The sequence below is a fragment of the Ahaetulla prasina genome, chromosome 1 (genome assembly GCF_028640845.1).
Source record: "Ahaetulla prasina isolate Xishuangbanna chromosome 1, ASM2864084v1, whole genome shotgun sequence".
NCBI lineage: Eukaryota > Metazoa > Chordata > Lepidosauria > Squamata > Colubridae > Ahaetulla > Ahaetulla prasina.
The window spans coordinates 49,889,183-49,916,246 of NC_080539.1; the positions used below are offsets into that span (position 1 = coordinate 49,889,183).

At 39.7% G+C, this 27,064-nt stretch overlaps 1 protein-coding gene and 1 long non-coding RNA gene across 6 annotated transcripts in view; one reads left to right on the forward strand and one right to left on the reverse strand.

The window, feature by feature from the left end:
- Positions 1-27,064, forward strand: part of LOC131189213 (uncharacterized) — a 102,935-nt gene that overhangs the window by 56,079 nt on the left and 19,792 nt on the right. Inside the window, exon 2 of the long non-coding RNA XR_009152947.1 lies at positions 3,660-3,752. This is a non-coding gene — a long non-coding RNA (uncharacterized LOC131189213). The remainder of the gene's footprint in view (positions 1-3,659; positions 3,753-27,064) is intronic.
- EPAS1 (endothelial PAS domain protein 1) overlaps positions 1-27,064 on the reverse strand; it is a 129,517-nt gene that overhangs the window by 16,774 nt on the left and 85,679 nt on the right. For all 5 annotated transcript variants that reach the window (XM_058165208.1, XM_058165210.1, XM_058165207.1 and 2 more), the window contains 5 exons: positions 17,556-17,707; positions 16,214-16,298; positions 13,926-14,044; positions 13,625-13,827; positions 2,340-2,446 (listed from right to left, as the gene is read on the reverse strand). In XM_058165208.1, the coding sequence (XP_058021191.1) occupies positions 2,340-2,446; positions 13,625-13,827; positions 13,926-14,044; positions 16,214-16,298; positions 17,556-17,707 (666 nt within the window). The remainder of the gene's footprint in view (positions 1-2,339; positions 2,447-13,624; positions 13,828-13,925; positions 14,045-16,213; positions 16,299-17,555; positions 17,708-27,064) is intronic.

Sequence of the window (27,064 nt, forward strand, 5' to 3'; positions counted from 1 at the left end):
CTTGCAAATGGGTGCTGCAAGCAGAAAGGTTCAGAGCCGGCAGAAATCTGCCTGCCTGCACAGAGCACCAACTCCTCTCCCCACTGAAGTGGTACCTATTTATCTACTTACACAGAACATAATTTCGAACTATTAGTTGGATAGAAGCTGAGGGGAGTGATGGGAGCTCACCCTGCCACACAGTGCTAAGACTCAAACCTCTGGAGCAGACACCATTTCTATTAAGCCACTGAGCCCCCTCTATCAAAACGCTGAGCAGGGGATTGGATTCAGTGACCTAAATAGCCCCTTTATTTCTTTTTCTGACAACTGTATTACTCAGAAGACTGGTACCCATATATGAATTTTTCAGGTTGCTTTTCCTGTAGCATGTTTCACACAGTTATTTGTTTATTTATAGTTTCATAAAACCTTCCACTTTTTCCTTTGCCCTTCATTATTAATTCTCCCCTCCCACCCCAACTCCCCAAACTGCCAAATCCCTAACATGGGTAAATCCTTTTATCCATTTCCTGTTAGTATTTATAACATTTATCAAATACCATTCTTATTTTAATGACATCAAGGTAGTTTTTTGTTTATTTATTTTCTGCTTGAGAAAAAGTGACTTTCCACTTTCCAACAATAACTTTTATGGTGCTTTAAACACTCACATATGTATTGCAATGTTAGCCTCAGTTAGCAAGAGTATTTATTTATCTATTTATTTATGAGATTTGGAGGAAACTTGAATAACCCTTAGGGGCTTAAAGGACAAAATCCTTTATATCAGAGCATATGCACCAAGACAAATTCCTTGTGTGTCCAATCACACTTGGCCACTAAAAATTCTATTCTATTCTATTCTATTCTATTCTATTCTATTCTATTCTATTCTATTCTATTCTATTCTATTCTATTCTATTCTATTCTATTCTGACAAACATATTCCCTGTAACTTAAAACATAACCAACAGGGTCTACACAAGCATCCTACCGGAGGGCCTGGAACAACAGTCAAACTTTTAAAGACTCCCTGAACAATATAGAGTGGTAGCCAATAGATGTCTGGGGATACAGTATCTCATTCCAAAGGGCAGCCCAATTACTGAGAAGGAATGTTTCTTGGCCCTGATAGATGATATTGTTTGAACCAGGAGACCTGAAATGCACCACTGCCCAATTTAATTGGCTGGACAGAAATAACCTGGCCCTGTGCCATGAATGGTGGCATATCTGCATATGTATAGGTAAGTCTGTCAGTGATGAATGATGAAACAGGATCCAGTCAGGGTCGGTCACCAGGACCAAAGATTTATTCTTCCAAGCTTTTAATTCATCATCAGGGAATGTCTTTCTTTCAGGAATATGTGCACTGGAGTGTTCTACATATTATATTTATATGGTTCCTGTTCTGTGCAGCTTTTAGTTAGAGTATTGATGGCTGGCTGTTAAGTCATTAATTGTTGCTGTCTTCTGCCACTGCATCCTCGACTCCCAAGTACTTGTTAGGCAGGAGGTAAGTCAGCACTCCTATTGACTGACAAGGGGCCTGTTTCCCAGGCTTCAATCATTTTTCTGACTGTTTTTGTCCCTGCTCAGCCAACAATCACAGCAGTTGCAAAATTGAATGCAATTGTGCACTGCAATGTGAGGCTATCACTGAGTTTGATTCATTGGTAAGAAAGTTTGGAAGACCGGAAGACCTGCTGACCGCTCAGACTAGATCTTGCAACATTATCCTGGGACACATGTATTCACCTTTATCCTCAATGAGGAAACAGTTGAATTCAGCAATGGATAATGTGGTCTCAGAGTCACATGAAACTCCCCTATCAATTTAAGCATATCCCACACCAGAGGTTCCTTCTGATTGCACTGCCAATTTTTGTTTATAGATATAGGTGTTTAACACCTAAAACTCCTCCCCCTCAAATAAGAAGGAAAGAGACATTTGTTTAATCCCGCCCATGTGCAGAAGTCTATCTGCATTCTCCCCTGATCATAGCGACAACAGTAATGCACAAGTTATTATAAAAAAAATTGGCCCTTCCAGCCCTTTGTTTTCTTAAATAATATGGTCATTTTTTGAAAGGATTGGTTCTCAACACTAATTATTTTCCAAATCACACTGTTTACAGGAAATTGGAGACATACATGTAGCCTTCTATACCACGGGTCTCCAACCTTGGCAACTTTAAGACTTGTGGACTTCAACTCCCAGATTACTGGGAGTTGAAGTACACAAGTCTTAAAGTTGTCAAGGTTGGAGACCCTTGGTATTATTATTATCCTGGATGACTAAAGTCATGTTCAACTCATGCTTCACCTAATAATTATAGTTTTTGAGTGTGACTTACAGTTCTGATGACTTTTGGTCATGCTCTCAGAATCCAGTGCATGATAGAATTCATACGCAGAACGGCCCAGCAGCTCATCAGGATGATATCCAACTAATTCCGTTATCCTTTACAAAATACACATATATTAATTACATACTGAATTTAAAGGAAAAACCCCACAAGAAGAAATGATTGAATACACTTATACCCGTAGTCTATTCTTGCCAAATCTACAGAAGTGGTAATCAAGTCCTGAATAATCCAGGTAACTGCATGTAATACACATTTCATTTAAAACAAGAGCTGTTTAATTACATGTCGGTCAGATCTGTAGTCTTAGCCTAGCATTAGTGAGCAGAATAATTCCTGTGACTGGGTTAGATAATGTTTTATAGATTTGTACTGCATCTCCTATCTTCTATTCTAAGGACTTCTAGGTGACAAAAGGTGTAAGTCTCCAGAGTATTTATGATTAGAAATTCAAATCCAGACTCCAAGCTATCATCAGACACATTGCTCATGACTTTTGGCCATGGTTATACTTCTCTTTCCCTCTCACATAGTATCATTTTTTACTTGGAACATGGTGCAAACATTGCATCTACATAACAGTTACCTATGTAAAACTGCAGAAAAAACAATTACTACCAACCTGCCTTCCATTGAGGACCTGTATACTGCATGAGTCAAGAAGAGGGCGGTGAAAATATTTACAGATCCCTCACATCCTGGACATAAACTGTTTCAACTCCTACCCTCAAAACGACAGTATAGAGCACTGCACACCAGAACAACTAGACACAAGAACAGTTTTTTCCCAAATGCCATCACTCTGCTAAACAAATAATTCCCTCAACACTGTCAAACTAGTTACTAAGTCTGCATTACTATTAATCCATCTCCTCCCACTTACGACTGTATGACTGTAACCTTGTTGCTGTTATCCTTAAGATTTATATTGACTGTTTCTCTATAACTATCATTAAGTGTTGTACCTTATCATTCTTGATGAATGTATCTTTTCTTTTATGTACACCGAGAGCGTATGCACATAAATTCCTTGTGTGTCCACTTGGCCAATAAAGAATTCTATTCTATTCTATTCTATTCTATTCTATTCTATTCTATTCTATTCTATTCTATTCTATTCTATTCTATTCTATTCTATTCTATTCTAAGCTTTAACCAAAGTTTCCAAACTACTGCAAGTCAATTATATTACATTATCAATAAAACCTACATAATGGGACTCTACGGAGAACTTCAAAAAAATATAGAATAAAGAAATTTGCAAACTAAGGAGGATCATATTTGATTCATATTTTGATTATCTCTTAGTCCTAGGTAAGAAATGAAGCAACATTCATGTCTCGGGATAATAACTACAGCTCTGATTACTCTTGAAACAACTGACTGGAAGAAACCCATCAGGTGAGGTGGAATTTAATAAAATACTGAATTAAAAATTGAACTTTTGACATTTGTTCCTCTTTGAGGTTCCATAATTTACACAGTGTTGACTTTTTCAGTTGGAATTTATAGCTAGGAATTAGCTCATTGTTTTTGGTATTTCCTTTACTAAATCAAAAATTAAACAAACAAATACTAGGCAAGCTACTAACACTGAGGTTGTCCCAGACCTCCATGAGAATCATCTGCTGTACTTTATGCAATAATGCTTCCTAACATAAATTCCACAAAGATTTTTCACACAGTGACTATGATCCTTGCATCATCCATGTAGAAATCAGTACTAGACTACAGATCAGTGGTGCTGTGAAGATTGGTTCAAAAATCACATACATAGAATTATCTTTTATTAAATATAACACATATCCTATATTAAAATAATTGCTGTCATTAAAAGCAAAGCCTTTTTTCCCTCCTCCTCAACATATCAGGATAACCTTGTTAACATTGTATATAGTTTTGATCATATCTAAGTCAGGCACATGAATCCTATTATCTGTATAATTGGATAAACTCTTTAAAAAACTGTGAAATGAAAAGACTACAATAAGGTTACTCCCTCCACTTTGAACTGCATCACTCCTAGTTGACGTTAAACTTACAAAGCCAGGAAATAAAACCTTAGAACAAATACGGTGTCTCCTCTGCCTGTAAGCACGTAGTTGCCATTATCCCTAATGACGGTAACACTGTCATTATTATCAAAAGGATTGTGATTTTTTTGCTGCCCTGAAGGAGTCTGGCTTTTCTTTTTCTTCCTCTTTTCATGCAATTAAAGGGCACTTTCATTCAGCCACTAGTTTTGCCCTCCTATTTGCCCACAGCAGTTTTCAACCTGTAGGAGTATTTTAGTGCTGATCTTGTGAATTGTGGTTGGTAACTGAAGAAGGAAGAAAATAGAAAGTCCACCCAGCTGACCCACCGAAGAGTCATCATATCGTCCAACTATTTGCTCACTACATTTGCTTTTTGGAACGAGAAAAATATGTCGGGGACTGTGCAAAGAAGACAACTGTCTTCCCTACTGTAATTAAAGCATGGGACATGGTGGTAGATGCTATAATGCTTGCTTCAGACAGAGAGCAGGGAAGATTCAGAGCTGGGGTTCAGAAGCCAGGAACCAATAGGCAACTATGAACCCTGCAACTCCACAGGAAACTGCAACGTCAGCATTAAGAAGTTACTATAAGCATATCATTTAGTTGTCTTGCTTCCTAAGGTATGGGTTGCTGGTTGCAATGCAATGCTCTCACGGCAATTATCTCCAACAAACAGTCAATGAAACAGAGATACTGGTTTTTGATCAATGACAAACACAAGATTGCAATAACATGTTAAAGAACAAAGATGGGTTACAATTTATTGTTATGTGTTCATTTGGTGGTTACAATAGAGTAGCCTGATTTTGCCGTGTAATAATGCATGCCATGGTATAATGTGTGAAATGACTTGAACTGCAATAATACTAATATATATATAATAAACAGTGGATGTGGCAATATCTGGAGACAGCAGAATAGAATAGAAAGAACTGGGAAAGTAACAAAATAAAAAGACCTGCAAATAGAAATAGAACAACTGTGGCAGAAGAAAGCAGAGGTAATACCAAGAGTAATAGGTGTCCTGTGTGCAATCCCAAAATAAATGGAGCTCCATTTGAACACCACTGGCCTTGGCAAAGTCACCATCAGGCAATTGCAAAAGACAGCTTTATTTGGAACAGCTTACACCCTGTGATGATACCTTTAATATCATCAAAGATCAACATCTCCCAATTTCAGGACCTCGGGAAGGACTTGATAGATAGTTAAAAATGCCAAATCCAGCCTGAACATCTTGATGACCAAGTAACAAATCATAATAATAATAAAATGGTTATGAAACATGTAAGTTTCTCATTTCAACTCAGTTAATGCAGGAGTAAGATCCAGTAATTAGAACTTCTAAGTAATATTGCTTAAGATTGCAGTTTTACTTCTATAAGCCAATTTCATTTTTATATGGTGCTGTTAGTATCTTTGCCCAACTCTGACATTGGTCATCCTAACTTCCTTTTTGGGAAATGCCAAGTCACATCAATGCAGAATTAAGGCAATTACTGATTTCCCAAATATGTGCACTTTTATAAGAGCAACTCTCAGGGCTATGACATACATTCAACAGGGTGTGTATTTTCCAAATCAGCTATTATGCTGGGATATTAGCATTTAATGTGACTGCCTTTTAAAATGTTAGCATAAGTACCATTCAGGAACATTTGAACTTTTCTCTAGTGCTGAAAGACAGCATTAAACGTTTTAGTCATTTCATATCCCATTTTATTTTAATCTTATTTTTTCAACCTGCATCAAACCTCCTTCACGTTGCATTAGCCTCTGAAATACATACACCTTTAAAGCACTTCTTATAGTACATATATCCTGTGGAAATGTCACGTCAATGGGATCATATGTATTATTGGATTAGAAGATCTTTTGGACAAAGGAGGTGTTATTTCATTGCCTTTTCACCCATTCTCACTAAGATCATGTCTGCAAGATGGCAAATAGCTGTTTAGATCCTAAATGTCAGAGGACAACGGGTATGTTCTCAAAGAACAGGCAAAGCAGAAAATAGAAAAATTCTACCCTGGCCTGACTTATATTATACTGAAATATTATCCAAGGATTATGACTTCTGATAATTGGATAAACTATCCATATGCTCTTGTTAATATTCAGCTCATCTTTAAGCAGCATTAACCTTGGGGCACTGCTCCTTTAATTACAAACCTGGCCTTGGCTAATTTTTAGAAGTAAATATTGTAATTGGTTAATTTTATTCTACTCCTCATAAAACATGTACTAAAAGTGTTTCTTCTTCAGCCCTTTGACCCACCCGGAACACTCTGCTGAAATAGCCTAACAAAGAGGTACTAGTAGAGCTTTGCCTATTTCTGAAACCTACGGAACATTCAGAATCAATGCTTTTTAAAGCCTTAATACATACAGACTGCAGGCATGGAAATCACATTAGCTTGGTCCATGTGGCACAAAGCACCAGATGTGATGATAAATGGCCTGTCAATCTCGTATCATTTACTTCATCCCTTTCAAGTGGCACATGGTTCATGAACAGATAAGAGAGGCAGCAACAGACCTGAAAGAAAGTATTCAGACTCCGATGCTACTGCGTGTGTGGCTCCAAGTCTAGGAGTCTATCTGTACTGCGCAAAATGACAGTTCTGCCCCAAATTTATCTCCTCTATCTCCAGAAGATGTAGTCAAATTGACACTGACCTCTCATCTACATTTTGTATATTTCTTAAACACCTCCCCTCCCCACACACAACATCATTCACTGCCATTAAGAGTTTGCAGTTGCAACAGTGTGATGTCAGTAGAAACAGAAAGGAAAATATTGCAAAAGAATTGTTGGTTTCTATGACAGGCCTGATTAATAAAAAGAAATGAAACCCCTACTTTTCTTTTATCCTGGCTTCGGTTTATGTGGAAGTCTTTATCTTTGCATTTTATGGTAATGGGTAAGAGGTTGTCTATACTGACTATACTGCTAGCAGAAACTATAAAAAATGGCAAGGTATTAGGTAGTCCTCAATTTACAACCATGTGTTCAATGACTGTTCAAAGTGATGATGTTGCTGAATGAAAAGATTTCAAAAACCATCCCCAAAATTAAAGTACAATTAGAATCAGTTTTTTTGCTTAAACTAATGGACAGACAACTAGGGAAAAAAAATCATGGAACTTTGTTTTTATACATGATAACTTCAGCCAGAATATTACACACTCAAAAATGGAAAGGCTACAATGGAGAAATGGCTGGTGAAGATGATGGAGCTTGCAGAGATAGCTAAACTAACTTTCTTGATTAGAGGAAAATCAGTATCTATATTCATGGTTGACTGGACTGTAAACTTTTGCATGAAACAGAAAAAAATGCACTCATGGTTTCTGTTTTAATGTCAAAAAGGAATTAAACCATTATTTATAGATAGTAATGTCAGATTTGAAAGGAAACCAGCACTTCTTTCAAAAACCAACAGATGATGATGATGATTTAATATAGCCATCTACTTTAGTGGACTCTGGGCGGCTTAGAAAATATAATACTAATTAAAACAATTAAAAAAACCCAAAATGAAACAATACAGCCTCGACTAAAACAACTACAGGCAGTCCTTAACTTACAATGGTAATTGAGCCCGGAATTGCGGTTGTAAGTCATGGAGGTCCTTAAACGGATCATCACATGACTGTATCCAATTTTACGAGCTTTTTTGTGACTGACATTAAGTGAATGTGCCAATCGTCAAGTAAACCCATTATACCCAATGGACATTTTTCTTCAGAAACTAGAAATAAATGCCAGTTTCCAGCAAAAAAATGCCAAAAATTGCACTCATATTGCTATGTGATTCTGCAAACAGCTGTAAATGCAGCCTGGTTGCCAAGCATCCAAAATGTGATCACTTGACTGTGGGAGGGTGGTGGCCAGTGGAACTTCTAAACCTGATTGTAAGTAGCTCTGGGTGGTCTGTCATACCTCAAACGGTCATTGAATGACTAGTCATAAGTCAAGGACTATCTCTATTAAAACCTAGCATGATGGTTGCAACTCTCCAATACATTAATCCCAGGCCTGGGACCAAAGAGAGGATGATGTCCTACCTCTGTAAGGGAAAACAAAATACAGATCAGTAGGATGGCATTTGACTTGCTCAGACTTTTTAAGATGTGTGGACTTCAACTCAGAATTTCCCAGTCAGCGTGAATATTACTGAGGTTGAGAAAGATTGTACTAGAAGGACTCCAGCCCATGTGTTGTTAAAGTCAGTAACTAAAAACCAAGGGTTCTGGTGAGATTACCTTCTTCTAAGACATTTTCCTTCCATTATGGCAAACAAGACCTGGGATTCTTAATAGGAGAGAACCAACAGGAAGAAGGAATGACAGCATGGAAGCAACCAGATATATTATTAAAAATCAACAGCTGCTTATTCTGGGTCCTTGGGAAAGATTCACTTAGTGGACAAAAATACCCAATCCAGTCTAAACATCTGGCTGACAAGGCAACCAACCAACCATAATAATAATAATAAATTTAAATTTATGTGCTGCCTGACCTCAAGTGATTGGGTGTAAAAAGCATTAGGACTGAAAATATCCTGTCTGAAGCCCTAGATTGACAAATCTTGTTGACACTGTATAGTAAAATATATTTTAGATCACTGCCTTCTTTTTTGTAGGTTTGCTGTTATTTAATATTTGCTAGTTGCTACCAATACAGATTTAGTAGAGCTGGCGGCAGAGTAAATGAGTTAGAGACGTGATGGCATGCAGTTACCCAATTTAGTTTCATGGATGAAAAAAACATTTTCTTAGCCATTACTAATCTTACCACGCTGACATGATATTCTTTCTCCATTTGGCTTTAATTACACAAAATGTACACATTTTATGAAAATATTTCCTGTCATATTGGAAGTTACAGTCTTGAGAGAAAGATCAACAACTAAGTAATCATGTTTATGTGAGATGCTTAATTGGGTCAAAGGAGAAGGAATTAATGTGTCATTCAAAACCTGTCATTGCTGTGGGGTTGTAGACAGTAGATATTTTAAGTAGAGTCTTAAAACTTTAACTTTAATCCCAAATAACCCCAAAACTGTTTCAGGCTAAATTAACTTCCCACCCATATATCTCAGTTAGCATGAAAAACAAGAAGGTGGAGGGAATTCTCCAATCCAGGTGCTGAAACAGTCCTTAGAAGAAGTGTGGAAAAATAGGATTCTCTAAATTATTATGTTAATTATTAAATGTATTTAATTAAAATTTAATTAAATTATTAAAAATAGGCTTCCTAAATTATTAGGAAGGCAGGTCTATGCTGGTTGACAGTCATACTGTACAGTCATGGGGGAAACTCCTCAGCATCTATCATCTGATTCTTTTAAAACCAAGGGCTGAATTTGGGACCTTCTTCAGGCAGAGCAGATGCTTTGGCACTGAGACGTGGATTCTCCTCTGTTTTATTTTGTTGGGGCATAAGCAATGTCAACTCAACCTAACTGCTTTTGTAAGCTAAATGTTTCCTTATTAAAAGATCTTCTAACATTGCTTATTTTTATGTTCTTGATTCAGACAGACTTCGGGTCTATCACGCTGACTGTAACATAATGGCTATGTAATCTGCAAGACCCAAACAGGATTATTGAAAATTGTGATATTGTGTTTCAAATCTTTTTTTCTATCATTGGGCCACAATTTTCATCACTTTACTTGAATTTCAGTATTATAATTCTCACATATCGTAAAATCTGGAAAAAGTCATATAATCTGCTTTTTCAAGTCCTATTTAGGCCACTCACCTATGAAGGAATTAATGGCCTATTCATTTCTCTCTCAGCCTATCTCCTCTCCAGGGTTGTTGTAGGGAAATAGGAGGAGGAAGGTGTATTGGATACATTCACTGCCTTATTTGTAAAAATAAGAAAGGTGCAAAATAAATGAATGAATATCAACCAACTTGAAATGTCCTAAAAAGTGATCTATGTAGAAAGACTGAAATCTCAAAGAGGGGATATGGTACCGTATTTGTGCTATAGAATCCATGGCTGGGAAAGTATGCCTAATTCCCAACAGCTAATTTACTATACTACAATTATCATAATTTTATACACAGGATATACTCGTGTTTCCCTGAAAATAAGACTTGGTCTTATTTTTTTTTTGAGCCCCAAAATAAGCACTAGGGCACTAGTGAAAATAAGCACTATTTTTGAGGAATGTCTTATTTTCCCCCCATATACTTTAAGAGTACATGGGAGGCTCACTTTTAACATAACATAACATAACATAACATAACATAACATAACATAACATAACATAACATAACATAACATAACATAACATAACATAACATAACATAACATAACATAACATAACATAACATAACATAACATAACATAACATAACATAACATAACATAACATAACATCAGAGTTGGAAGGGACCTTGGAGGCCTTCTAGTCCAACCCCCTGCCCAGGCAGGAAACCCTACACCATCTCAGTCAGATGGTTATCCAACATTTTCTTAAAAATTTCCAGTGTTGGAGCATTCACAACTTCTGAAGGCAAGTCGTTCCACTTATTAATTGTTCTAACTGTCAGGAAATTTCTCCTTAGTTCTAAGTTGCTTCTTTCTTTGATCAGTTTCCACCCATTGCTTCTTGTTCTACCCTCAGGTGCTTTGGAGAACAGCCCGACTCCCTCTTCTTTGTGGCAGCCCTCGAGGTAATGGAACACAGCTATCATGTCTCCCTAGTCCTTCTTTTGTTAAACTAGACATACCCAGTTCCTGCAACCGTTCTTCATATGTTTTATCCTCCAGTCCCCTAATCATCTTTGTTGCTCTTCTCTGCACTCTTTCTAGAGTCTCAACATCTTTTTTACATCGTGGCGACCAAAACTGGATGCAATATTCCAAGTGTGGCCTTACCAAGGCATTATAAAGTGGCACTAACACTTCACGTGATCTTGATTCTATCCCTCTGTTTATGCAGCCCAGAACTGTGTTGGCTTTTTTAACAGCTGCTGCACACTGCTGGCTCATATCTAAATGGTTATCCACTAGGACTCCAAGATCCCTCTCACAGGTACTACTATTGAGCAAGGTACCACATATACGGTACTGGTGCATTTTGTTTTTTTGGCCTAAATGTAGAACCTTACTTTTTTCACTGTTGAATTTTCTGCTTGCTTACAGCGGGGCAGGAGGCTGTGTGGTGCACCAGTGCCGCTGCTGTGAGGCAGGGGGGTGGAGTTGCACCACATGGCTCACACCAGCTTATCCTAGGACTCCCACAGCCAGGCCAATCATGCCCCAACATCAGCTTCGCCTTGCGGCTGCAGCACCAACACATTACTCGGCCTCCTCTTCCGTTGCGGCCATGAGCAAGGACAAGAAGTGAGTCAGTCCAGCAGCCATGTTGGTGCTGCCATCGTGAGGCAGGTGTTGGGTGGATGGTCTGGCTGCGGGGGTCCTGAGGTAAACCAGTGTGGGGTGCATGGGGCAGCTCCATCACCACCCCCCTCAGCTCGTGGCCACGGCACTGTGAGCAACCAGACGGAATGGGTAGCCAGCCAGCTGCGCAGGCTCTTAAGTAGAGCTTATTTTGGGTGTAGGGTTTATATTAGGCACACATGTACAAAACTAAGACTTATTTTCAGGATAGGTCTTATTTTCAGGGAAACAGGATATTTAACTTGTTATATATGAGCACCATTTTCTGAACAGCCTCAGTTGGTTCTTTATTTCCAGTTTTGGTGGTAAATGTTTTTCTTTTCTGAGCATTTTGTTCTCTTTGTCATGCCCTTCAATTTCTTATGTAGCCCACATGTGAGAATTGTCTGTGGGAACAGGGTGTTGATGGTATTAAAAAGAACAATATTTAATGTTTTGAAAACAGAAAATATATTTATTATCGTCAAATGCCCTCTAATACTAATGAAGCTGGGATATACAATGAATTCTCTTTCCTGAATGAGTAATATCCTGGTAGTTGTTTCCAAAGTACAATTTCTGTTCAATAGGAATATTAAAAAACCCCTATATAACACAAATGTACTAGATAACTAAAGGACATCAGGTTTAGGCAATTAATAATTGCCGCAGGCACAGAACCTACAGTTTTCCATTATATTTTGGATGCAGTGAGAGGTTAGTCCAGCTATCTGGCTTTCAATATGTATAAGATTGGTTCATCTTTTTGGTTTGTTTGTAACTTAGAATTTGATCAGAGGTAATCAATCCTTTCCTTTCAATCCCCTAGAGAAAGTGGACAAGTTTCCCCATCACCAATCTACTTTACAATGGATATTATAGGCAAGCAGGCAGTTTCAAGATGCCTATAAAACTGCCTGGCTTAATTTTACCTGCATGTATCAGTAGTATTTATATTCTCCAGAATGATTCACACACTGCAAAAGGAGACCCTGCAAAATTTTGTACTAAGGCTTTGTGACATTTGGCATTATAGCTATGTGGAAGCTATAATTACTTGCTCATAAAGCCATTGCTCAGATTTTTGACAAAAAGTACTGAGGATAGCCAGCCTGCCACTGATGTTCTGAGACAGTCAAAATACTGATGGGATACAACTCCTATATATCGTTGGATAACAGGTGGTCATGCAACGGGCAGCAAATAAATTTATAAATAAATAAAATGAATAAATAAAAAATCTATATGATCCTAATCTGAACATTAGGCCAAATGAGGTATAATAAAATGCAATTTTCTATTTATGATTCTATATGAGAAGATACTGTTGAGATCTTTCAATTAAAAAACCAATAATCTTTATTAGAGGACAACTTTTTGTTTTTGATTTTAGCATTCTAGATATTTAGTGAACAACATCCTTCTCTGTAAAATGAAGAGGTGTGATCCATTGCCCCTATATGAATAAACCAAACTTCAGGCCTTCAGAAATAGAATGAAAATATAGTTGGCTGTACCAGTTCAGATTACAGGAGAGAGATAACAATTTTGAATATTTTCCCTTTGAATATATTCAAAGTAAAAAAAAAAACATAACAAGAAGAAAAGTTTTAGTACAGATCAACCTCCACAGTACTATTTTCAATTTGCAAGAATATAATTCTCCCACCAAAAGGCTCTGGATGAGCTAGTATAATGTACTAGAACTCTGCCATGTTCTCTTTGTGCTGCGTCTATGCCTATTTTAAGAATTTTAACAATTCTACAGTCATATCAGAAATAGACTAGGCTGCTTATGTTTCCCAACAAAAAAGAGATTATCATTTTACCTGTCATCACAGTAAGTAAATTTCATGTCCATGCTATGACGGCTCAGGAAAGTCTTGCTGTCCAGTGGAATATCAGTATTGGAAGGATGCTGAATGGGCTCACACATCAGAACAAGGCAGGATAATAGCGGCTCTTTAAAACCACACAGAGCATGAGGAGGACACGTATTATAGACCTTAATTTGTCCTGTGCAGTGCAAAACCTGAAATGTAAAAGTTGTTTGTATAATTATATTACTATAATATAGAACAATGGGGAAAAAATTGGACTGAATTTCTCAACCATTGTCACTTAAGTTACCTTCCATGTGGCAGATTTGAGATTTACAGTTCTGCCCCTGTTGGTAACAGTGCATTTCATTCTCATGAAGAAGTCACGTTCCAGGGACATCTCTTTATTTTTTTTCCCACAACCTGGACCTAAGAAAAAGAAAAAAAAACTAATTATATTAGCTCTGGAAATATATATCAACTCACTTTCTGTCAGAATTTCCAAGTTTTAAATCTTTACTTTGGATGTCATCTTACAAGAGGATTGAAATGTTGCAAGGTAAGTCATTGCTTTACTAATAATCAGATTTTAATGAGCAAACAGCTCAGGTTTGAGGAAATGATCACTTTTGTTATATAAAAAAACGTTAGCTTCACTATTTTGTTACTGTAAACCTCAGTGGTGGGATTCAGCCAGTTCGCACCACTTTGGGAGAACCGGTTGTTAACTTTCTGAACAGTTTGGCAAACTGGTGGTTGGAAGAAATCATTATGGTAGAGAACTGGTTGTTAAATTATTTGAATCCCACCACTGGTAAACCTGCTACATTTCTGAGTGATTATTAACTAAATAAGGTTACCATTTTCTCAGAACAGTTTTCTGTTCTGTTATTTACATTCTAAAGCCTTTATTACTCACAAGGATCAATAGTTTCCTGACTCTCTAGATCAGTTTCTCAACCTGGATAACTTTAAGATTGTGAACATTGACTCCCAGAATTCCCCAACCACTATAGCTAGCTGGGGAATTCTAGTCTAGGTTGAGAAACACTGCTTTAGATTCCCTCTGGGTAGTGGATGTTATAATAAGGTCCCTTACCCAATACTATTTTCTGCAGAAGGAACTAACTACTTTAATCAGAAAAAAAACAAAAAACAGAAAAACCACGTGATGTCTTAAAAACTAACACATTTAATATTGTGTATAATTGTACATGCAATGTTTCAATAGATATGGTTAAAACAAATAAAAATAAATAATATTCCACAAATGTATTATTGCCTATAAACTATTTCAATTATTTAACTGGATGTCAGCTTTGCAAGCCTGTTTCTGGAACACTAACACTGGGTTTGTTCTGACAGATTTTAGCTCCCTTTCCATTCAATTTCCAATTTCCTAGTTTCCATAACATAGATGCTGCTACTGTCCTCATATGCTAAGGAGAAGTGGGGAATGAAAAGGTCAATCTAGCTTCCCCCCTCCCTCAATTTCTCCTAAAGATACAGTCAAGTAGCATTTGAATAGGCACTAGGTAACATACGGAGAAGTTTCCTTCAGATCAAGAGTATCAGTCCTTTCTGACCAATCTGTGTACAAACAGAATTAAAGAAAGGGATGGGTAGATTGCACTGACTTTGGCTCCCTACCCTTCCATTGAACATCACAACTGGCATGAAAACATCTTTCAGCTATTATCCTTAATATGGGATAAAAGATAAGTTTGATAGATGGCTAGTCTGGTGGGTTTAATCTAGCATGTCTATGAGTATGTCCATCAAGATATACTCAAGACTTTGCACACGTGTTTTCCATGGGTGAATCTAAAAGAAATGACTAACAGCTAAGGAGGTATGGGAATTAGGGAGGAAAGGAGTATTCTGATGGTGCTAAATCTATGTTTACTGGGAGCATGAATAACAGGTGATGGTTGGTAGCAATCAAAGTGAGCAGTGGTGGTGGGGAGGACTGCACAGACCTTCTCTACCACTGTCCATATATATTGGGTCTGAGCAACAATTGTTAGGAAGGGGCACTTGATAACCCATATCTCCTTTTCAGTATAGCTGTTACTGAATATCCTATTCATTTTCACTAGGAACATGGCTTTCAAAATGCTTTCAGAAGAATCCTGAATAACACCTGACTGGTAATGGGGTTGGTATACCATCATCAAGACATCTCTGTTGCTTCACAACACAGACAGACACACCTCTACACAATTTAGATGCTATAATTCAGGGTTCTTCTCAATACAGTCAGCTGCTATTTGAGTTGGTCCATCTTTCCAAGCCAGGTCCCCCAAGCCAGAGATCAGCCCAGAAACCTGATAGGTAAATGGGAGACATCCCAGTTTAAAAAGACTGGATTCTCCTGATACTCCTGTATCGACCTAGAGGAAAGAACTAGGGGGATACAAGGATGAGGATATGCCCAGACTAATACAAAGTAACAATTAGGAATCCCTGACTGAACCATCCATCAGGGATTTTTTGCCCATAAATAATATGTACATGTAATGCAACTTTGAAAACTCATTCTCAAGGTTATAATAAATCTTCCAGGGAATCAAGTACATTTTTTAAAAAAATATTTACCATTTTTCAAGCTTAGATTTTCCCGAATTTCTTCATGATCACATGGGTGAGTGAAATCAAAAATGCTGTGCCCAGTCAATTCCACCTAGAAAAATGGGGTGGGGGGTGGGGAGCAAACCAAGAATGGCATTTCTATCTTATTGGCAGAAAAGACACGATAAAATCAATTGAGAAAAAGTGAAGAAATAAAAAAATTACAAAATGAATTTACCTGTACAATGAGTGAAATAGACAGACAGACAGACAGATGGATGGATGAAAATTTCATCTATCCTCAAACACATAAAAACCACATGAGAGAATGTGATAAAAGCAACATGATAAAGATGGACAGCTCCATGTAGAACATATTGCAGTAATCCACATGTGCAATGATAAAAGTATAGATGACCAAGAGAAGGGATTCCTAGGATAGGAAACATTTACCACTGCCTCATATCATTTCTTGGCAGGCTAGGAGGGAAATGGTTCTAATAAGCAGGTAAACAGACTGACATTATGAGGATACTATCAATTTCCTTAGGAGTCACAGGATCAACAACTTTGCAGGCAATTGCTACTGTTTCATCTGACTTGGAGAAATCAGTGCTAAGAATTTCCCAGTTTGAGGATGCATTAGCCTGGCTTTTAATCTGTAGACCAGGGTTGATCATCCTGTGAACTGTGTTATATAGACTTGTCCTTATTAATAATATTTTTAAATTCATCCATATCTTTAGTTGAACCAGTGATGGGTTGCTACCAGTTCACCCCAGATTGGGCGAACCAGTAGTGGCAGCGGCAGGAGGCTCTGCCCAACCACCTGGACACTTCTGCGCAGGCACAGAAGCGTTGCACACGTGCAAAGGCACATCCACACCCACGAGCAAACCGGTAGCGACGGGTTTTGAAACCTGCCCCTGAACTGTACTCTAGACAATAAAAGAAATCAAAACAAACCTTCAATGTGAAATAAAAAAGATAGGAAGCCAGAAGGAGGGTGCATGGCTGAATCCTAACTGTACAAAATATCTCACATCCTCTGTCCAAACTGATGGTATGATTTATTGGGCAGATATATGCATATAAAACTCTATTTTTCTACACTACACAGCTATGTACATAGAAATGTTATGGCTTCAGAGCATCTTCTTGTGTCTCTAATCCTACATAAAGGCACTGGTCTCTTCATGGAACAAGGCTGCAGAGACAACAGAACAGGTATCTTTTGTCTCTCTGAGATATATAGAAAATATTTTGTTCAATCTTATTTTTTAAAAAATCCTTTACCAAGAGCAGAATGTGAGAAGGAGCAGAGAGTCATATCCAGCTTGTATGAGAAATGAATAGATAATACTCTTACCTGTGTCAACCCCATGTATTTGCTGATGTTTTCAGACAAAAAGATCATGTCTCCATCTTGTGTGATGACAGTGATAAAACCCTCTAAAGCTTTCAGGTACAAGTTATCCAGCTGTTGATCTGTCTCAATTTCTCTCTCATTGTGGGTGCAGACTGCAGGCATGGGTTGTGGGAAGCAGAGCCGAAAGGAAGTAAAACAGGAAAGATAGTAAGCAATTAACAACCAAATCCTACTGAAAATCCCTATATGTATATAGGAATTATAATTACAGTTATATATAATTTAACTAGAAAGTAATAATACAGTCATTTTAAAGTAATGGTAAATTAGACAGTGGGATGTTGGATCTTATGCCCAGTTAGCATTAAGTCCTACAGAGGACGGTGGAATGTAGTGTATATTTGATTAAATATACATATAAAATAGCACTAAAATAGGATATTGTCTACCTATTGCATAGGAAGGAACATCACCAAAATAGCATTCAAAGGTATTTCTATAGAAATTACATGTGATAATTAATATATTGTAGTAGGATATAAATTTGGAAGTAATTCCTATAAATTCATTGATAAACCTGAATATATTGTAAATCTCAGATTTTTAACAGATGGACTGTTAAGATGCTAACTGTTAATGTCAGGGAACAGTAACTCTGGGATAAATCTAGAGTTTCCCCATGTAATCCTCCCCAATTTTGTTGCGGTTACTTACTATTTTACCAGGACTAAATAGAATAGAATAGAATAGAATAGAATTTTATTGGCCAAGTGTGATTGGACACACAAGGAATTTGTCTTGGTGCATATGCTCTCAGTGTACATAAAAGAAAAGATACGTTCATCAAGGTACAACATTTACAACACAATTGATGATCAATATATCAATATAAATCATAAGGATTGCCAGCAACAAGTTATAGTCATACAGTCATAAGTGGAAGGAGATTGGTGATGGGAGCTATGAAACGATTAATAGTAGTGCAGATTCAGTAAATAGTCTGACAGTGTTGAGGGAATTATTTGTTTAGCAGAGTGATGGCCTTCGGGAAAAAACTGTTCTTGTGTCTAGTTGTTCTGGTGTGCAGTGCTCTATAGCTGCTTTGAGGGTAGGAGTTGAAACAGTTTATGTCCAGGATGCGAGGGATCTGCAAATATTTTCACGGCCCTCTTCTTGATTCGTGCAGTATACAGGTCCTCAATGGAAGGCAAGTTGGTAGCAATTATTTTTCCGCAGTTCTAATTATCCTCTGAAGTCTGTGTTTTTCTTGTTGGGTTGCAGAACCGAACCAGACAGTTATAGAGGTGCAAATGACAGACTCAATAATTCCTCTGTAGAATTGGATCAGCAGCTCCTTGGGCAGTTTGAGCTTACTGAGTTGGCGCAGAAAGAACATTCTTTGTTGTCCTTTTTTAATGATGTTTTTGATGTTAGCTGTCCATTTGAGATCTTGCGAAATGATAGAACCCAGAAATTTGAAGGTTTCTACTGTTGATACTGTGTTGTCAAGTATTGTGAGAGGTGGAAGTATGGAAGGGTTTTTCCTAAAGTCTACCACCATTTCTACGGTTTTGAGTGTGTTCAGTTCCAGATTGTTTTGGTTGCACCACAAGGCTAGTCGCTCGACCTCTCGCCTATATGCGGATTCGTCATTGTCTCGAATGAGACCAATCACTGTTGTGTCATCTGCGAACTTCAGTAGCTTAACAAATGGATCATTGGAGATGCAGTCATTGGTATACAGAGAGAAGAGAAGTGGGAGAGCACACAGCCTTGGGGCCCTGTGCTAATTGTACAGGTATTTGATGTGATCTTGCTTAGCTTCACCTGCTGCTTCCTGTTTGTTAGGAAGCTTGTGATCCACTTACAAGTCTGTTCCGTACCTGTAGCTGGTTTAGCTTAGTTAGAAGAATGTCTGGAATGATGGTATTGAATGCTGAACTAAAGTCTACAAAAGGACCCTTGCATAGGTCTTTGGAGACTCAAGATGTTGTAGGATGTAGTGCAGAGCCATATTAACAGCATCATCTGTTGATCTATTTGCTCGGTATGCAAATTGCAAGGGGTCTAAGAGCGGATTCGTGATGGTTTTCAGGTAGGAAAGCACTAGCCTTTCAAAGGTTTTCATGACTACAGATGTTAGAGCAACTGGTCTGTAGTCATTCAGTTCCTTGATGGTGGGCTTCTTCGGCACTGGGATGATGGTAGAGCGTTTGAAGCAAGAAGGAACATAGCACATCTCTAGTGATTTATTGAAAATATGGGTGAAGGTGGGGCCAATTGGTCAGCACAGACTTTTAAGCAAGAAGGAGTTATCTTGTCTGGGCCTGGAGCTTTTCCTGGCTTTTGTCTGTGAAATAGGTCCTGCACTTCCTTTTCTGTGATCACTAGGGGTTGTGAACCCAATGAAATGGGGTCAGTTGTAGGAGGCTTGGCTGTTGTTGGTGTGTCTGAGATGGGGGTTGTGGAGATAGGTGGCTGTAGTTTCCTTTCAAACCTGCAGTAAAACTCATTCAGGTCATCTGCCAGTTGTTGATTACCTTCAGCCTGGGAAGGAGGTTTGCCATAGCCGGTGATATTTTTAAGAGTTTTCCACATGTTTGCTGGTTCATTTGCTGAAAATTGATTCTTTAGCTTTTCAGAGTAGCCTCTTTTGCTGCTCTTATCTCCTTGTTAGTGCATTTCTGGCCTGATTGTACAGCATTTTATCACCTTTTCTGTAGGCTTCCTCTTTGGAATGTCGTAGCTGCTTAAGTTTAGGTGTAAACCAAGGTTTGTTATTACTGTGTATTCGCGAGTTCCTTGTAGGTACATATAGGTCTTCACAGAAGCTGACATATGATGTTACAGTATCTGTGAGTTCATCCAGGTCTGCAGAGGTATCTTTAAAAATATTCCAATCAGTGCAGTCAAAACATGCCTGTAGCTTTAATTCTGATTCCTCCGTCCAGGTTTTCACTGATTTAATTATTGGTTTTATGGCTTTAAGTCTTTGCCTGTAAGCAGGTACAAGGTGAATCATGCAATGATCAGAGTGTCCTACAGCTGCACGTGGTAAAGACCGATAGGCATCTTTTAGTGTTGTGTAGCAGTGGTCTAGAGTATTCTTGCCTCTGGTGGGACAATTGACATGCTGAAAGTATTTTGGTAGTTCTTTCCTTAAGTTTGCCTTGTTTAGATCTCCCAAAACAATGGCCAGTGAATCAGGGTGTTTGGCTTCAGCCTCCATGAATTGGTCAGCTAGAGTTCGTAATGCCCTGTTTACACAGGCTTGTGGTGGGACATAAACAGCAATTAGAAGAAATGAGGAAAATTCACGAGGCGAATAGTAAGGTTTGCAGTTGATAATTAGAGTCTCTAAATTGTTGTCACAGAATTTGTAAATTATGTTAAAATCTTGACACCAGGTTGAATTAATATATAGGCATAAGCCTCCTCCTTTCTTTTTACCAGATGTTTCTGGAATTCTGTCTGATCGTTCAATTTGAAATCCTGGAATGTTCAGGCTGCTATTTTCAATTGATTCATTTAACCAGGTTTCAGAGAAGCATAGGACTGCTGAATTGCGAAAATCAGAATAGTATTTGTTTAAGAGGAGTATTTCATCCATCTTATTTGCAAGTGAGCGTATATTTGTTAGGAAAATTGAAGGCAGAGGAGTTTTAGTGCGAGTTCTTAGCTTGATTAAAATAAACATAATTGTAGCATGTTTCAGTACTATATATGTAAACCAAATGTTAAGCCATAGTAATCCCAACACAGAATCATTACAGAAAAGAAAAATTGGAGGTTCTGGACCTAGCCCTCCATGACTTCCCATTTTTAGCTTGCCATCTTTACCTTTTTATTAGTTTATAATATAAAATACAAAAATACAAAAGCAAATAATAGGAAAAGTAGGGGAGGAAAATGGGAAGAGTAAAGTGTAGAGAAGAAGTGAAAAAGAAAGAAAAGACACTGACTTCTGACTCTCTTTGGTACAGTAGAATAAGAAATAACAATGAACATCATCTTTCTATTTTACATAATAGTATAAACTAGCCATTTCTGTAACAGCAAATCTATGTAATCAGTAAAACCCAAAATCAAAGTTTCATTTTTTTCTACCTCAGGCACAAAGTTCGGAAGCAGTTTCCAAGTAGAAACGAAAGTACTTGTGTTTTTTTCTTTTATCAAAGCAGTGAATTTAGCCTTCTCTGCTAACTCCATCAGCTTTTGCAACCATTCAACTACTGTAGGGATTAAAGTGTCCTTCCATTTTTGTGCATAAAGTAATCTTGCTGCCATCAACAAATATAACATCCATTTCCATTTCCCCCCAAATCTTTTTCCATTAAACCCAAGAGAAAAGTTTTAATTATTATTTTCATTCCTTTTTCATTTTGTCAGCTATTATTTCTTTCTTTTCTTTTATATTTGTCTTTTATTCTTCTTAACTTTGCCTTTTCTTGTTGACACAACCTACTAGCTATAGCAGCAATCAAATTGATTCTGTTTTAGTATTCTCTAGAAATGCAGAGGAACAAGTATTATGAGCTAGGAAGACTGTGTTACAAATAATCACTAGTGACAAATTTAATAGGGGGCTTAAAGGTCACCACTGCTTTTTGATCCTTAGCCCTACCCTCTTATTTTGCAACATGGAGATACCAACATGGGCATAACAGCAGGGTAGGTGTAAGAGTTATTGAGGATTGTATTTTCACACAATTACTAACTTATATCATGTTTTACAAACAAACATTTCCTACATTTTGGTAAAATCAGAAAAGCTTGCAAGCATCACTGGCCACAGAAAACTACTTTAATGGCTTCAAAATTAAGCAATCCAAGAATCATCATCTCCTCCTCCTCCTCTCCATCCCAAATCACATTTGAAACATAACTGAATTTTAGGATCAAACATGCATCATGTAGAGGGTCTATTCAGAGAAAGTAAAGCTAAAGTTTGTTGGATACCATCCCTCATCCTGGTTCCACCAAAGCCAATGTTCATGTTTGTTGGGGACGTTTGGGAAGGGTCAATCAAATTGGGAAAAAGTGCTAGACACTTATATAGGTTTATGTATTCTCTTGACTACAGTTTCGGTTCATTAATGACATTATCTAGTATAGGAAATAAATTTCCATCTATAGCAAATTACTTTCATTAGATGTTGGTGAAAGATAGATGAATATTTAACGGAAAGGACTGTTAACAGATATTGATATACATACTTTTTAAAAAAAATGCAGAGTTAAAAAACTATAAATTGTTAAGATTTCAGCAATTATCTCAGAATGGGCAGGAAATAGGGCTCAGTTTATGCATAATATATATTCTAACCGATTCATGACCTTTAAAATGCCCTTTATGGAAGCAACAGCTTTTGGTAGTACAGAAATATCACCCAACAAAACACTGGGATACATTTTTTCAATTTAGTTTAAAAATAACATGTGCAAATTTTCTCCTTTCAAAGGGATACAAAAAATATAAGAAAAATAAAATTTGAGATTTTTAAAAATAATATTGCAGATGAATTCAAATAGTCAAATATGTATCTTGGACTTTTAAAAAGATATTTTAATGCATGGAGGCAGTGGCTTATAAGATAATATGGCAAGAGACATTCATGGGAAAATTAGCTCATGGAAGGTGGGCTTACAGTAAAGCAATGCTAAAAGTGCAACTGCAAACAGTTTCAATGAGGAAAAAATGGAATACCATTTTTGTAATTCAGTGTGGTTATGCTAGTAAAAATCTGAAATCTGAAAACAAAATCTGAAAACAACAACAAAAAAATGAACATTTTTAGGAAATACAAACAAGGATAGGTCACCAATGAAGTTCTAAAGTATGGTTCTGAAGGTACCTTATAGTTGTAGTAATGGTGTCAAGAAAAAAAAAGCTCAAAATGGGCTGAAGTTAAGGAGGTAGGGTCTTCAAAACAGCAAATGCTTTGGTATTTTTAAAATAAAAGAAAAAGAAAAGAAACAATATACCAGTTGCTTAGTGAAGATGCCAAAATTCAACTAGTTAACAGAGAGTAAGATTCTTGCCTCTACAGTGGTTGGTCATCTTTTGCCATTTAATTCAAAAGGTTGCCACAAAGATAAAATCAAATAAAGTTGTTCTTTATATGTATTAGACCAGGGGTGTCAAACTCAAGGTCTGTGGGCTGAATCCGGCCCATGGGGTGCTTAAATCTGGCCTGTGGGGTCAGCCTGAAAATAGCAAAGGACTGGCCCACAGTGCCTCTGGCAGTCAAAATGGGGTGTGGGGGGGGCAGGTGCACCCCCAGCACCCTGGTTTCGGCCTGGGTGGCCTCCTGCAGTACTTTGCCAGCCAAAACTACAGGACTGTAGGAGACCAGCTAGTTTTGGCAGCCAAAACTGCAGTGCTGCAGGAGGCATCTATTTTATTTATTTATTTATTTATTTATTAATCACATTTATATACCGCCCTATCTCCCGAGGACTCAGGGCGGTTCACAGGCAAGTAAAAGCATATAAATGCAAATTAAAATAACAATTAAAAAACTTATTCTAAAAGGCCGAATTATTAAAAATCAGTATAAATAATAAAACCCATTAAAAACCAATATAAATTTAAAATCTAATCCAGTCCTGCGCGGATGAATAAATGTGTTTTAAGCTCGTGACGGAAGGTTCGGAGGTCCGGAAGTTGACGGAGTCCTGGGGGGAGTTCGTTCCAGAGGGTGGGAGCCCCCACAGAGAAGGCCCTTCCCCTGGGTGTCGCCAGACGACACTGCCTAGCTGACAGCACCCTGAGGAGTCCCTCTCTGTGAGAGCGCACGGGTCGGTGAGAGGTATTCGGTAGCAGTAGGCGGTCCCGTAAGTAACCCGGCCCTATGCCATGGAGCGCTTTAAAGGTGGTTACCAAAACCTTGAAGCGCACCCGGAAGGCCACAGGTAGCCAGTGCAGTCTGCGCAGGAAAGGTGTCACACGGGAGCCATTCTGGACTAACTGCAGCCTCCGGATGCCCTTCAAGGGGAGCCCCATGTAGAGAGCATTGCAGTAATCCAGACGAGACGTCACGAGGGCGTGAGTGACCGTGCATAGGGCATCCCGGTCTAGAAAGGGGCGCAACTGGCGCACCAGGCGAACCTGGTAGAAAGCTCTCCTGGAGACGGCCATCAAATGATCTTCAAAAGACAGCCGTTCATCCAGGAGGACGCCCAAGTTGCGCACCCTCTCCATCGGGGCCAATGACTCGCCCCCAACAGTCAGCCGTGGACTCAGCTGACTGTACCAGGATGCCGGCATCCACAGTCACTCAGTCTTGGAGGGATTGAGCTTGAGCCTGTTTCTCCCCATCCAGACCCGTACGGCTTCCAAACACCGGGACAGCACTTTGATAGCTTCGTTGGGGTGGCCCGGTGTGGAAAAGTACAGCTGGGTGTCATCCGCGTACAGCTGGTACCTCACACCGAAGCCATTGATGATCTCACCCAGCGGCTTCATATAGATGTTGAACAGAAGGGGCGAGAGAATCGACCCCTGCGGCACCCCACAAGTGAGGCGCCTCGGGGCCGACCTCTGCCCCCCTGTCAACACTGTCTGCGACCGATCGGAGAGATAGGAGGAGAACCACCGATAAACGGTGCCTCCCACTCCCAATCCCTCCAACCGGCGCAGCAGGATACCATGGTCGATGGTATCGAAAGCCGCTGAGAGGTCTAATAGGACCAGGGCAGAGGAACAATCCCTATCCCTGGCCCTCCAGAGATCATCCTGCTTGACCAAAGCCGTCTCAGTGCTGTAACCGGCCGAAACCGGACTGGAACGGGTCTAGATAGCCAGTTCCATCCAGGTGTCAGGGAAACTGATATCCCACCATACTCTCTCCACCCTTCGCCGCGAAGCGAAGGTTGGAGACCGGACGATAATTACCTAAAACAGCTGGGTCCAGGGAAGGCTTCTTGAGGAGGGGTCTCACCACCGCCTCTTTCAAGGCGGCCGGGAAGACTCCCTCCACCAAAGAAGCGCCAGAATTGCCTGGAGCCAGCCTCGTGTCACCTCCTGAGTGGCCAGCACCAACCAGGAGGGCACGGGTCCAGTAAACACGTGGTGGCATTCAACCTACCCAACAACCTGTCCATGTCCTCGGAGCCACAGGGTCAAACTCATCCCAAACAATGTCACCAAGACCACCTCAGACGTCTCACCTGAGTCACCGCAATTTTGGTCCAAACCGTCCCGCTGAACGATTTTATCGATAGATAACCGTTAAACTCCTCAGCACGCCCCTGTAACGGGTCATCCCGCCCCCTGGTGAAGGAGGGAACGAGTCACCCAAACAGGGCGGCTGGGCGGTTATCTGCCGACGCAATGAGGGAGGAGGCGAGCAACGCCTCGCTTCCTCAATGCCACTAGGTAAGTCCTATTATAGGACTTCACTAGTGTCCGATCAGCCTCTGAACGGCTAGACCTCCAGGAACTCTCTAGGCGTCTTCTCCGCGCTTCATCCCCTCAGCTCCTCGGAGAACCAAGGAGCCGGTTGGGACCCGCGCCGGGTCAGAGGCCGCAGGCACGACATGGTCTAAGGCCCCGGCTGCCCGTTCCCAGGCCGCAACAAGTTTCTCAGCCGTGCCGTGAGCCAGACCCTCAGGAAGTGGCCCAAGCTCCGTCCGAACCTCTCCGGGTCCATCAGGCGCCTGGGACGGAACCAACGATTGGCTCCGTCTCCCTGCGGTGTTGAATGGCGGTCAGAAAGTCCAGGCGAAGGAGAGAGTGATCTGACCATGACAAAGGTTCAATGACTATTTTTCAAGTCCAGATCTCTCAACCACTGACCAGAGATAAAAATCAAGTCCAGTGTGCCACCCCAGTGTGAGTAGGGCCATCAACTACTTGAGTCAGGTCCAAGGCCGTCATGGAAGCCGTGAACTCCCGAGCTGCTGTCGATGACGAGCCGGAAGATGGCAGTTAAAGTCCCCATGACTAAAAGTCTGGGGTCTCAACTGCCACCCCAGCAAGCACCTCCAGGAGCTCGGGCAGGGCAGCTGTCACGCAGCAAGGAGCCAGGTACGACCAGCAAGCCCATCTGACACCTATGACCCCATCTCACAAAGAGGGATTCACACCGCAATCTGAGGTACAGTGGTCTCCCTCGGCTCCAGGCTCTCTAATCACAACCGCCACCCCCACCCCTACCCTGAGCCCTCGGCTGATGGAATGCACGGAAACCCGGCGGGCACATTTCAACAAGGGGCACGCCCCCTTCAGTGCCCAACCAGGTTTCCGTAACGCCTATAAGATCCGCGGCCTCCCCCCTGAATAAGATCGTGTATTAGGGGGGCCTTATTGACCACGGACCGTGCGTTGCATAACATGAGCCGAAGGCCCAGGCTCTGAGGGTCTTGGCCATCCGGGGAACGGGACAAGTCAGAGGGATCGGGGTGCGCAGTCGCCTGTAAACATCAAGCACGCGCCCCTCTATCCTGTCTCTCTCCTCCCCCGGCCGGCCCATAGACAACTACAGTGCTGATCTGGCCCTCGAAGA